Source organism: Scomber japonicus, chromosome 5 (assembly GCF_027409825.1).
Source record: "Scomber japonicus isolate fScoJap1 chromosome 5, fScoJap1.pri, whole genome shotgun sequence".
Taxonomy (NCBI): domain Eukaryota; kingdom Metazoa; phylum Chordata; class Actinopteri; order Scombriformes; family Scombridae; genus Scomber; species Scomber japonicus.
Genome location: NC_070582.1, coordinates 34,617,301 through 34,630,720, shown reverse-complemented (window position 1 = coordinate 34,630,720; position 13,420 = coordinate 34,617,301). Strand labels below are relative to the sequence as shown.

At 40.1% G+C, this 13,420-nt stretch overlaps 1 protein-coding gene across 1 annotated transcript in view; it reads right to left on the bottom strand.

The window, feature by feature from the left end:
* Positions 1 to 4,889: 4,889 nt before the first annotated feature.
* akap13 (A-kinase anchoring protein 13) overlaps positions 4,890 to 13,420 on the bottom strand; it is a 34,452-nt gene continuing 25,921 nt past the window's right edge. Inside the window, exons 23-33 of the mRNA XM_053320011.1 lie at positions 12,986 to 13,068; positions 12,554 to 12,745; positions 11,335 to 11,490; positions 11,167 to 11,237; positions 10,316 to 10,360; positions 9,766 to 9,816; positions 9,468 to 9,662; positions 9,002 to 9,283; positions 7,944 to 8,060; positions 7,607 to 7,829; positions 4,890 to 5,620 (exon numbers count right to left, since the gene is read on the bottom strand). Coding sequence (XP_053175986.1) covers positions 5,562 to 5,620; positions 7,607 to 7,829; positions 7,944 to 8,060; positions 9,002 to 9,283; positions 9,468 to 9,662; positions 9,766 to 9,816; positions 10,316 to 10,360; positions 11,167 to 11,237; positions 11,335 to 11,490; positions 12,554 to 12,745; positions 12,986 to 13,068 — 1,474 coding nt within the window. The 3' untranslated portion in view covers positions 4,890 to 5,561. The remainder of the gene's footprint in view (positions 5,621 to 7,606; positions 7,830 to 7,943; positions 8,061 to 9,001; positions 9,284 to 9,467; positions 9,663 to 9,765; positions 9,817 to 10,315; positions 10,361 to 11,166; positions 11,238 to 11,334; positions 11,491 to 12,553; positions 12,746 to 12,985; positions 13,069 to 13,420) is intronic.

Here is a 13,420-nt window from a genome sequence, read left to right as displayed (position 1 = left end):
GAAAAAATCTGTTTACACAGCATCTGTGCTTGAACCAACGCTATTCACTTTATTTATGCTTCCTTTCAGTAATGTTACCCATCGTTACATGCCTCTACAGGCCACCAGGGGCATTGTCAGTCAAATTGCTGATGGTGGAAGTAATTGATGAGATGGGAACTCATCAGCTGTGACTTTGTGAAGTTGTCGATGGTTGTATGAGCACATTCACACTCCCAAGAGGATGAACAATGCATTGTTTCCTGTAGCAGTATCATGATACTGTGCATTTGAACCTGGACCACTACATAAATAAACAATAAACTGTCATTGTGCCTCTAGTGGACACCAGCTGTATTTACACTTCATGACTTTTACTTTTCTCTCCTGTCACTTCAAAGTTTTGCTTTCTAATTCATCACCAGGCCTCCCCCCAACCCCCACCCTTGAAGTAACACACAACATGCAACACTTGACAAACAGCAAGATAAATAAAGCTTTATTATTTATTAAAAAACAATCATCCAACTAAACAAAATGCACAGTCATCAATACTTTGGAAGTTCAAATTTGTACACTACAACATATTTACAAAATTTGTTTCTTTGCCCTTTTTTTCTTTGTACAACTTTGTACCTTCTGTTTTTAGTACAAATAAAGTTCAGAAAGCTCCGACATACAGTGCAAAAACTGTAAGGTCTAATATGACTTTTTCAAATTGTCTGTAAATCATTTAGTAATGTAGCCCACGCTGAGTGAAGAAGAGATGAGCTGGACCTCCCAGCTGCCACAACTCTCAGCAAAACTCAAGATTTTCAGGATTCACTTCCTGGGTCAAAGGTCAAAAATAGTTTTTGTGATTTAGCTTATTACAAGATTTTGTTTTGTGATTTCGTATGAAACTGTACAATTGTACAAGGGGAGAAAACAAAAGCACAGATCCACTAAAGGACATGAGTTTAGGGGGGGTGGGGAGGGGGTTGTCTGGATCACAGGGGAATGGATGATACTGTAACTGTAAAGGAAGTCATGTGACAGTGGAGAATGGAAGAAATGTACTGCTGTGACTGACAGAAACACACAGAGTTGATTATTTGTGCATTGGCTTGATGTTGGTGAATACATTTAGACTACGTGCTTGTTAATCTGTAACTTTCAGACAGGTTGCCTCTCTGGTGTTTAATATACATATAGCACCACATTTCCATTTGGTAGGTATGTGTTCTGATCAATGTCACCATGTTTAATCTGCTACTCAGACATAGAATCTGTATTCTAGTCAAAGTAGTGGTTTTCATGTCAGTAACTTTTACACTTATTGTTAAATGTAAAATGATAGTATGAAAAAAGTGATTTTTAAAATGGGGAATGGAAAAGCTTCAATTAAAAGCTTTAAAAGAAAAAAAGTGAGTGATAAACTTTCAACTGAATGATGCTGATGTTAATGTGTTACACACACACACACACACACACACACACACCTGCAGCCAATGTTTTCTTCAGCTGCGAGAAGACCCACAGCAGCCCTCACTGGATTTTTACTGGATTATCTCCCTGTTTTCTGACTTCTACCAAAACAATCACATACAGCTTCACTTAATATTATGAAGTCAGACATCTCTGCTTAATGAACCCTGTGAGCCTGAAGTACAATACAATAAACACTGTATACATTTATATTTACTCCAAAATCAAGCCATGTACCTGTGAGGTGACTGCAGAATGTGTGTGTGTGTGTGTATGTGTGTGTGTGGCTGCCTCCACTGCGTCTCTAGTGCACTGCAGCGTGTTCATTGCAGCCATTTTACACACAGAAACTGAATATATGATGATATGAAAAGTAACTGAAATCATACTTGGTGACATATACACAGTATATAGAAGATGCAGTTAGTCTGCTGTTCTGCAATTCTTTAATGTTATTTGATGTTAACTTGGATGATCATTTCATCATTTAGTTAACGTGGTAGAGATGAAGAAGAATCAGCATATTCATGCTTAATATCAGGGAAAAGCAAGCCAGACTTCCTGAACCTTGCCACCTGCTACACCCTGACATCCGTCATCCTTCCCTGAGCCTCTCCTCTGCGCTCAGGTGATATAGCGCTGAGGAAATGTTGAGCAGACTCTGATTAAGATTTGAGTTGAGTTGAGTTTCAAATGACAAGGTGGCTCATGGAATAGTTATGGCTCACTACAATGACAGGAAGAGATCATGCTGCTGGTTTCAATGTTTATGATAATGTAGGATCTATAACAATCTGGCTTCATTTCACCACCTCACCATCTGCATCACCAATTTCTCTCATCTCCAAAATATTTGCAGTTGTGTATATTCTCCCATCAAGTTTGTTTTTATAGATCACAACTCTTTCAGGCTCTCTGCACGTATGTAACAGTCATAAATGAGACCCCAGATCTGTAGGCTGTAGCACAAAGCTTGTCATTTAATTACAGTAATGAATATGTCTCCTATATGTCCTATTAAGGTTAAGAAAAAAATCACCTTTGATTTGACTCTGTAGGGATTGGGTGTCTCTTTGGATGTCTCCAAAGGAACCTGAGTCTGTGTGTGTTCACTAATGAATGAGAATGGTTTAAGGCTAATGGCTGCTGGTCATTACACACTACAGTGTAAATCACACAGGAGACAGACCTGCTGTGTTAAAGTTATTGCTGTGTTTTCAGTTTTGGTATAAATCTGCTCCTCTCAGCAGAAAAGCGGGAAATGACACTGTAGGCTGAAATCTTATTGTTCAGACTGCAGCCTATCAGTTGCATCACTGCAGGGACCCAGGCACAGAGAAGGAGGAGAAAATCAATGTGGTGCAAGTGTATGGCTATGAGTTATTATTTTGGATGGATGATGGGGGAGGAATATGAGCCTCTAGGCAGCCACAGTGTGTTGATGTGTTATCAATACTGTAGCAGGAAGTAGAAAGGAAAAGACAGACAGTACTTGGATTAAGGAGAAGGGTTTTGAGCAAGGGTTGAAACTAATTGTTTCATTTTGCTCCTTGAAATTTTTGGCTAAAGTAAAATTCATCACGAGGCACAAACAGATTTAAAATAACATCGGAGAATACTATTTTTAAGTACCAACATTTTTATCTTCTCTCGTTTTACTTGTGACCTGAAACGTATGGATATTTCCAATAAAATGACAAACAGCAGTGTGTTAGAAGAAAAATATTGAGTTGAATTTAGCTCATGTGACTTGAGATTCAATCTGGCTTTGGTAAATACTGTAAATTCTCGGTAGGCAAACAGTCTGGGTCTAACATAACAGTCATGGGCAAATTGAAAAAAGCAGTGACCATACTGTACTGGCATGCATGGTAAATTATAGAATGTACATTTCCATATATTCCATCAGTTCAACACTCTGTTTAACAGTGGTGCTGTTCTCAGGAGATGATCAGAGAAGGGGAGCAGTAACGCCCCCTGGACTGCTGGAAGGACTTTGAAGTGAAAAATGTGGAGGAAGAGTTGAGAAGAGTAAATGATGATAAATAGAAGCAGGGAGGCACCTGATTGGTCTCATAAGAATTAACAGTATTGATAAAAGTCAGTGACTGGCAGTTTCAGTCTGTATAGACTGTATATAGCTATAGCCCTTTATAAACAACACAAGCTCACTCTTTTTTTAACATGGTCTCATTGATTGTCTCTTGGACTTCAACACCATCACAATAGATAACTCTCTTCAGATCAGAGCTGGGTGATGTGACTGAAACATTTCTAATACTGGCATTTATTACAATGAGGCAAATGTGTGAAAAACTACTTGCAAAATAATCCAACTTTAAGTTAGTGTGGATGTTCAGTCCCAGTGCTGCTCACATCATGGCAAGTTTCTACATGTATAGTTCCATGGCAACAGAGCAAACCCAATCTGCTCATGAGGACCATGTGATATGGTCAAAAGCTCCAGAGATTCTACAAACACCTTGAGATGAAATTGTTTAGTCAGCTGATCTGTTCAAGGTTCAGAATGTGTTCCACAGCTCTGCATAGAGTAGTAGTAGAAGACTGTTAGTTTATGATTCAAATTTGCTTGGACAACATACAATTGTAAAACAATAACATATGATCATATCATCTCCATGTAAATCTAGTAAAAGTCTACATGTTGGAGTTTCACCCAGCTCTACTACAAAGTACTACAGTTGTCATGGGGAATGCTTCTTAGTTCTGTCATTTCCAAATAATTATATAGTCATTTACTGGTGGGACTTGATCCCAATTATTACCTTCTAGATTATTAATGTCAATGACTTTATGTTAAAATGTGTGAAATGTATCTCCAGGCAAACATACATACCTTGTGAGATGATACACAAGTCACACACAAGATACAAATATCATGTTTCAGGACTCTGTAGGTACAGACAATTGAACATACATGAATAATAAAGTTTGCAATAAAAAATGAATATTTTGTCGGGTTTACATTCTGATAATCCCCTGATAATCACAACATGACTTCATTCTTAATACTTACTGAGACAAAATTAAAATTAAATTATTGGGAAATGACAGATATTTAAAATACATCACTACTCTCTCAAGTATATAAAGCGCATATTAAATCATATCTACTCCTGATCCTGTTGTGCTACAGTTGAACTGTGTGATTGTCACAGTGAATGATGATTTAGGATGATCAGGGATGCACTGATACTGATAGAGTATGTTGTAGATACTGACGGGTACATGGTCACCTGGTAGAAACTTCATTCTACTGTTCTACATTCAGCAGAGAGATGCTTAAGGCACTAAAAGTCTTTGGTGATCATTCCCACTCTCTCTGTCCTAACCATTCATCAGTAGACCATCAGACAATCCTGCTTCTCTAGTCTCATCCATCTTTCTCTGTGGTGACTGACATGTGATTGGTTGACGTCTTTGGCCTGTTACACACACTGTGAACACAGCACAGTGTGGACACTGACAAACTGTTCACAGGTCATTAACAGTTACAAACACCATGTCAAGTGGCATTTGTTAGCCACTCTTATGACAGATGGGATTAGAATTGAACACATTTGATTCATAGTTCCTCAACAAAAGGACTCACTGATTGTTCACTGATTCTCACCAGTCACCAGCACCACTCGCATTCAAAGTTAGCATTAAAAATACTTCAAAGTAAGGGCAGTTATTATTGGTTGGTGTTAAAGCTAAGGTTTGCTACAGTTTCAAAGTCTTAAGGAGATTCATCTTGAAGAAGCATGTGATAGTCTTTCACCTGTGTGATCCTCCTTAGCTATCCATCGTATTTTGAAGTGATGGCAGGTTGGAAGGGTTATTGGCACATTTGTGGACTGAATCATGTCCTCCATATAATTGCATTACCTTTGTTTACCGCTGATTCAGTCTGTCAGTCTGAATACAGGCTAGAGAGCAGCTGTCTGACAGGAAGCATGGGACAGTGTCCAGAGACCAGACTGTCAGCAAAGACAGCATGGCCATCTTATATCCAAATACACAGTGAAGCAGCCCTCAGCGTGGTCTGCTGCACTGGCCAGCTGTCAGCTTCCTTACAGAGGTTAGTCGTTCCTGTGTCCTTGTCCTCATCCTCAGCAGAAGAAGATGTCTCCATCATTCTGAGGATCTGACACCACTTTGACTTTGCTTTCTATAGACACAGAGACGGAAAGACAAACATCACACAGACTGTCTGCTGTACATATACATATGAAAATAGTTTGACCAGTCACAGCTAATATTAACAAGACAATTATATTACAGTGTAGTATTACACTGCTGCTGTCACTGCCCCCTGGTGGACTGATGGAGAAGCTCACTGAATATGAGTACTGATATACAGTGGTGGAAAAAAGTTTTCGGACACCCTTAAAAGTTTACACAATCTCAAATATTATCATGAAATGTTTGTGGAAAAATCTTTGTTGTGTTTCAAAAGGTGTGGCTGCATTAGACAAACACAAACAAATACAAATGATATTGTTTTTGTTTATTGTTTACAAGAAAAACTAACAAAACTAAATTCTTGACATTTTCCATATGTCAGTTCTCAACATTGTTGGTATCAAAATCAACAAATAACAGATAATGTGTTCAAAACTGAACAAAAAAATAAATAAACAATCACATCATCAAATTAATATTTAGTAGCCCTGCCATTAGCACGCAGTAGAGCTCTAATCCTGGCTGGCATGTTCCCCACAAGCCTTTCACACTGTTGAGGGGTAATCTTGTCCCATTCTTCTTGAATTACTGCTTTTAATTCTCCTAAATTCTTCGGTTTACGCTTTGAAACAGACCTTTTGATAATCCACCACAGATTTTCAATGGGGTTCATGTCCGGGGATTGAGCTGGCCACTGTAAGACCTGGATACTGTGCTCCTGCAGCCATGTTCTACTGGCCCTGGATGTGTGGCAAGGGGCATTATCTTGTTGAAACATCCAGTTTTGACCTCGACGGAACAGTGCACGTGAAGAAGGGAGCAGGTGGGTTTCGAGAATGGCACAGTACTTGGCAGAGTTCAATGTGCCATCACAGACAGTGAGATGACCAACGCCAGCAGCACTCATGCATCCCCAAACCATGATACTGCCTCCACCATGCTTGACAGTAGGTACTGTACATGCTGGAGATAATGCTTCGCCTGGCCTTCTGCGTACCCTCACATTAGCAGGGGGAAGATAAAGCTGGAAACTGGACTCATCTGACCAGAGAATCTTCTTCCAATTCCTGGCTGTCCAGTTCTTGTGTGCTTGGGCCCAACGACGCCGTGCTAACCTCTGTCTCTCATTGATCAGGGGCTTCTTGACAGCCTTGTAGGACCTTAAGCCATGGTCTAAAAGTCGGCCACGTACAGTGCGGGTGGAACACTGGACACCAGTTTGGTTTGACCACTGCTGCTGAAGTTCCTGTGATGTCATTTGACGGTTTTCCCTGCACATGCGGATCAGGATGCGGTCATTTCTTGCTGAAAAAACCCTTGGACGCCCAGATCTTGGTTTGTCTTCCAAGCTGTTGGTTTGTCTGTATTTCTGCAGAGTATATCCAACTGCTGAAGGACTGCATCTGTACTTCCTGGCTATCTGGCGGCAGTTGTACCCTTCCTGGCTTAGAATTTGTATCTTCAGGCGTGTTTCCTGCGTTAGGTTCCTTGTTTTAGCCATTTTTGTCTCGGATGAACTTTGAAATGTGCTGCCTTTTATATAGGCATGAAGCACGGCAACAAAAATTGTGTCTTTTAATAAAAACCATGACCTTCATTAGTGGATCACTGGTACCAAAATGACCCAATATTGACAATATCTTATGTATTTTTATGGAACCAATCAATTTTAAATTTTTAATGGATTTTTTAAGATTTGTTTAGTATTTTGGCTGTGACTGCACTAAAAGAAATTGCACTTGAAGAACTAAGAGTGATTCTTAATGCAATATTTCACAAATGCATGGGGTGTCCAAAAACTTTTTTCCACTACTGTATGTAAGACTTCCCTCAACTGAAAACATTTGATTGAAGGAATGTTTATTTTATCATTATGAGACTGTGTGTAAATGATAATGATGACACCTCTGTTTGAGACTGAAGATGTTATTAGAGTCAAGGTGAAGATGTCAGGGCTTCCTGTTTATCCTACCTGTCTGTGCCTGCTCTCCTCCTTTCCCCTTCTTCTTCTTTTTGTCTTTCTTCTCCTTGGGTTTAGCCAGCTGGAGCAGTCTGTTGGGGAGCTGGGAGTCCTTCTCGGCCCCCTGACTCTTAGAGGATGAGGACGAGGAGAAGGGGTTGAAATTTTTGCCCATCCTCTTGGATCCGATGCGGAGGAAAGGTTCTTTGACTGGAGCAGAGGATGAGAGCTCCACCTGCATGATATCAGGAAGAGAAGTGGTGTTCTCAGGTGGGAATGCTTGTAACAATGTTGATAAAGCAGCTGTTCTCATTCTGTGTGTGTTTCTGCTCAGGACATTATTTTGTACCTCTTTTGATTGTTCTGCTTCTTTGGAATCCAGATCCAGGGACCCAGAGCTGTGGAACCTTATTGATTCTTCAGAGGTGGTGGAAGGGGTCCGCTGGTACCTATGAAGATGCTCCGACTGGAAGTAATGAAGTAACACATGACATTAAGTCACAGTCTAAGAAGCCATAAAGCCCTTACAGCTTTGTGTACAGTAGACAGTAAATTGCTTCTTTGACAGTGTTTCTTCAGTTTTGTGCATAAAAGATGATTTATATTTAATCATATAGTATAATATTACATGTATTAGTGATGTTAAAAGGTGAAACTATACACATATTTCACTCTCAGCATGCTTGACACTATGCTGCTTTATATCCATCTGACTTCTTTCACTTGTTTCACACCTTAGCCAAAGTCAACTGCTAAAAGTATCGCTATAGTTACACACTGACGGGGCAGCAGACCCAGCTACAGCCCAGTTCATTCATGCATTTTTCGAAAACGCTTATGCTCTCTAGAGGGGAGGGGCGCGGAGGGGGGGGGGGCTGCCAGTCCATCACAGGGCTGACACATAGTAGACAGACAACCATTCACATTGAAACCCACGGGCAATTTAGAGTCACCAATTAACTTAAACTGGGTGCTATGTATTGTTATTATTATTATTATTGGAATGGTTTAAAGAATGAATTTCATGTTGTAGTATATTCATTATTTTGCCCTCTACAAAGGGATAGCTTATTAGAAGACTTCCTCTGCTTATTAAGATCTGTCAGCCTTGCGCACTGTTTTTCCCACCAGGCTGTCCTGTTGTTAAAGGGGTTTAAAACACACACTGACTCCTGTTAGCTTCAACTATTTGGACTATCAGCAAATCTTAATCTTAATCTTAAACAGAGAGCAGGTGTGATGAGACAGAGGAAGCAGTGTGGATGTGGAGGAGCTGAGCCACTCTGCTCACAGAGGAAGAAAGGAAACAGCAATGCACTAACATGGTCTAACATGGTTGTTTGAAGCCCACTTATATTCTGTTGTTTTTAGCTTTGGACTGTTAACAGGTAACTCCTTGATGCTGACCTCATTTCTCTTCATGCTCTCCAGTCTCTCAGTGTCTCTCTTCAGGGCCTCCCTGTCTCTCTCCAGCCTCCTCTGTGCCTCTCTCAGTCTCTCTAGATCTCTCTGGTATTCGTCTTTCTTCCTCTGCAGTGTGTCTTTCTCCTCCACCAGCTCCTGACGCCTCCTGTCGTTCTCCTCTTCCTCATCCCTCAGCCTTGCCTCCCGTTCTGCCAGACTTTTCTCCTTCAACTCCCATTCCTTCTCTCTCCTCCGCTTTTCTTCCTGATGAGCAGCCTGTTGTTTCTGAAACACATAACAAAAATGTACAGATATTATATAACCTGTAAGATTTGAAAAAAGATTGAAAGTGTAGTAGAGGGTTAAAAAGGCAGTAAAAAGTGTGTGATTCTGGTACAAGACAATTGAAAACAAGGTTGTATACTATCAGTTTACTGCAATCTGAGAGGAAGCAGCAGTGAAAGTCAACCTGCAGGCTGGCAGCCTCCTGTCGCTGTCTCTCTAAACTCCTGTGTTTCTCTTGCTCGATGAGGGAGGAGGGGCGCGAGGAGGAAGAGGATGAGAGCGAGGAGGAAGAGGAGTGTCTGGAGGAGTTGGCAGTGAGCCGCTCGTTCAGGGCCTGCCTCTGGTCCTCTATGAAGGAGTCCTGCTGCAGCACCACGGCCTGGAGGCAGGAAGGGACGGTAACACACGGTCACATGATCATTTTACATGGCACAGTGAAGTAACTCTTCAGTGACTGTAGAGGAAGTGTGTGTTTGTGCTACCTCCAGTGAAATCAGCAGGTCATGAAGATGTGTCACACTGTGCTGGACCTGCTGGATAAACACAGTAGCAATTTACACTCATGTTCACTATGTACATTCATTGTACAGTAATGTATGTCATTGTGTATGATATGATGTGATATCATTAGTAACATCATCATCAATGAATATGATGTCAGAGGCAGATCTAGAGGTAAAACTGATGTGAGAAAATTGGGTCCTGATAACAGTGATCTCAGCTTTAATAATAATACAACATTAAGTGCTGCTTAACCAAGATCATTCAAAGTTACAGTAGAAAAGTCAGACAGTGAAGGCAATCAATCATTGAAGGTACAATGCCACACTTTTCAATCTAAAGTTTAAAGAATAATATCCTTTTTAATGGAGAACATAACTTTAACTTTAACGTAACTTTTCAAACTACTACACTAATGAACAGGAAACATGGTAGTGATCCTCCATGAGGGGCTAGCTCCACGTTAACCCTGACTGAGTGTCACACACAGCTCAGTGGAGAATGATTGAAATATAAAGCCAGCATGCTTACCTCATTGTTTCTCTTCAGCAACATCTGTAGGCTTGCAGTGGCTCCCTGAGGCACACACACACACACACACACACACACACACACACACACACACACACACACACACACACACACACACACACACACACACACACACACACACACAGTTGTTATCACTTATAGCGCATTAAACATCCATGTTACATAATGCTGGCAGATATCTGCTGTATAGATGATGGCTTTGTCTTTGAGGTAGATGTTGAATATTGGAAAGGTGCAGAGGAAAATGACATGACATGGTTGTGACATTAACATCTGTTGCTGGGACACTCTTTGCTACACATACAGAGCTACACTTTCAAGATCAACTTACAGGTCAGGTTAACTTCAGAGTTGCCAGCTTAGTTTTAGAGTAAATTGGCTGCAGGAGTGCTGACATAAAACATTTTTGCAGGATCAGATAACATATAATTTATATCAGTAACACTGACATACATAGTTGAAACATTATGCCTGTAATGGCCAGAAGTGACTAACTTCCACCATCCATTAAATCCCCTTCAATGATCATCAAAGTCAGTAGGATTCATTCTGTGTAAAATCTCACAGTAATCCATCCAATAGAGGTGGACATAGCATTCCATGGTATAAGTCTTGTGTAATGTTTTTTGTAATATTTTAAGACTAACAGAGAGGTACAGTATGTCTGAGGACTGTTAGCTTATCATTCTCATTCCACTGGGTCTGAAACAGCTCCACAGTGTTTTCACTGCTTAGTTTATCAGTATACTCAGTGATACTGAGATTATTACTGTGTACAAAATGCTCTGTTCAATAATAAATGTATAACCACCACATATACAGACACACACCTTCTTTAACACACTGTCTGACTCAGTCCTGCGGAGGTCTAGTGATTCATCTCCCTCTTCCTTCTCTCCATCTGAAGAAAAGAGAGGAAAAGAGAAGTGGTAGGATTGACGGTAGAGGCCAGTGAGAAAGTGATTGAGTTTACACATTAATGAATTCATGTGTATTACTCTTGCTGCTGTTCATCTGATGACTGTCAAAGCCTCCAAATGTCTCTGCTCTCCTTGGCAGACTAACTGCACCCATGCTGCCCCCTGTCAGGCCCACTGGAATACTGCAGCCTGCTCCACCAACACCACTGTTCAAAAAAGCATGCAGGGTCTCCACTGCAGAGGGAGCAAATGAAAACAAAATATACATTAATAACATTTCATCTTTAACCAGTGCAGTGTCCGTTCAAAATGAGCCTGTTCACTTTTTTTAGGCTTCTGTTATTGCTGCTTCAATGCATAGAAGATGTGATGAGTATATTCTGTACAACAACATCATAGACACTAACATTCTACTCATTACAAATATAATGAGGGCTGCAGTTCAAAATAAAATACATAACGGAGAGCTTTTGAAAAACCATGCAGCCTAAAATGAATTGGATTGATCATATTGGGCTCTTAGATTGTTTCTTTTCCATGGTTCAGTTCAGATCATTTCAATGTGTATGTTTGCCCAATAGATTTGTGCTTATATGAGACATACTGGTTTTGACCTGCCTGTGGGAATTTAGCCCAGTCTGTCCATTCTTGACTAAAAGCCAGTTTTCACTGTCTACTTTCTCTTTTTGGAGAACGCCATGTGAGAAATACTTTTCTCTGAATCACTGTACAGCTCTGATATCCGGCTGTGCTCATGACATGCAGACATTAACCCTACCCTGCTGCTGCAGACCTGAGTGGCTTCCTCACTTCAATCCAATCCTAAGCACTTTAAGACACTGCTGAAAACCCATCTTTTCTCCTTGGCGTTCAGTCCCAGCTAGGCGATAATCCTTGGCTTTTTACTTTTACTCTTTTTATTTCTTTTTATTCTAATTTTAGTTTTTTAAATTGAACTCTTACTATTCCTTTATTGTTTTTATTTATTATTATATTTGTGTATGATTATATTGTATTTTAATAACTGTGCAGAACTTTGGCTCAACTGAGGTTGTGTTTTAAATGTGCTTTATAAATAAAGCTTGACTTGACTTGACTTCTTTATTCAAAGTTTATTAATATTAAATTTGTTGTGTGTCCAAACTGCACCAAATTCAACAGTGCACCTTCCTCAGGTCCCCAGCTATACACCCACCAAATGCTGATGTGCAACGCACAGACAGAGAGAGATACAGAGTCCTTCCTTTATAGTTAAACAACACCTCAGAACCCTGAAATAGAGAGTGAGACTGCTGACCTTCTCTCAGGGCATCCTTTATGATTGGCTCCCCCTTTGTGACATCATCAGGTGTGGCCCTGAATAACATGCGCTCCCTGATTTGTGAATTTGTATCATCAGGGATGGAGTTACAGTCACCCAGGTCTCTGAAGATGTGGACCTTCTCCTCCAATAAGGAGATAATCTGTTCATCTTTTCTTCGTAAAACCTCTGCAATAAAACAAATGAAGGCATAAACTAATGGACATGTGGGAATAGAATAGCATAGATTAGAATAGAATAGAATAGATTAGATGAGATTAGATTAGATTAGATTAGATTAGATTAGATTAGATTAGATTAGAATAGAATAGATTAGATTAGAATAGAATAGAATAGAATAGAATAGAATAGATTAGAATAGGATAGAATAGAATAGAATAGAATAGAATAGAGGAGTTAGATTGTCACCTCGGATCTCCTTTGCTCTGTTCTCCTGCTGCCTCCTGTCCTCCTCTGTCTCACTGGGAACGCCCTCGTCCTCATCTTTCTCCCTGTCAAACACACCACAGTCAGTGCACTCATGCCAATGCACATGCTCTATTTTCCATTCAAACTAATTTAAGAAAAACACAGGCACTGAAGTGAGACAATAAAAAGCTGAAAAATAATCCACATAGGAGAATATATCTTTCTGTCCATTTGACTACCAATCCGATTTTTAACCACATTTTGTTGCCTTTAAATCATTCATCAGAATGATGAGCAGCTTCCCCTACTGTCCATATGGAGTCTATGCATCCACCCCAGCTGATTCAAACCCTCCCTCCAGCCTCATTTACATACAGCTTGAAAGGTCAAATAGTAAATGTGAAAAGGAAAATGGAAAAGATTAAATTTGAAACA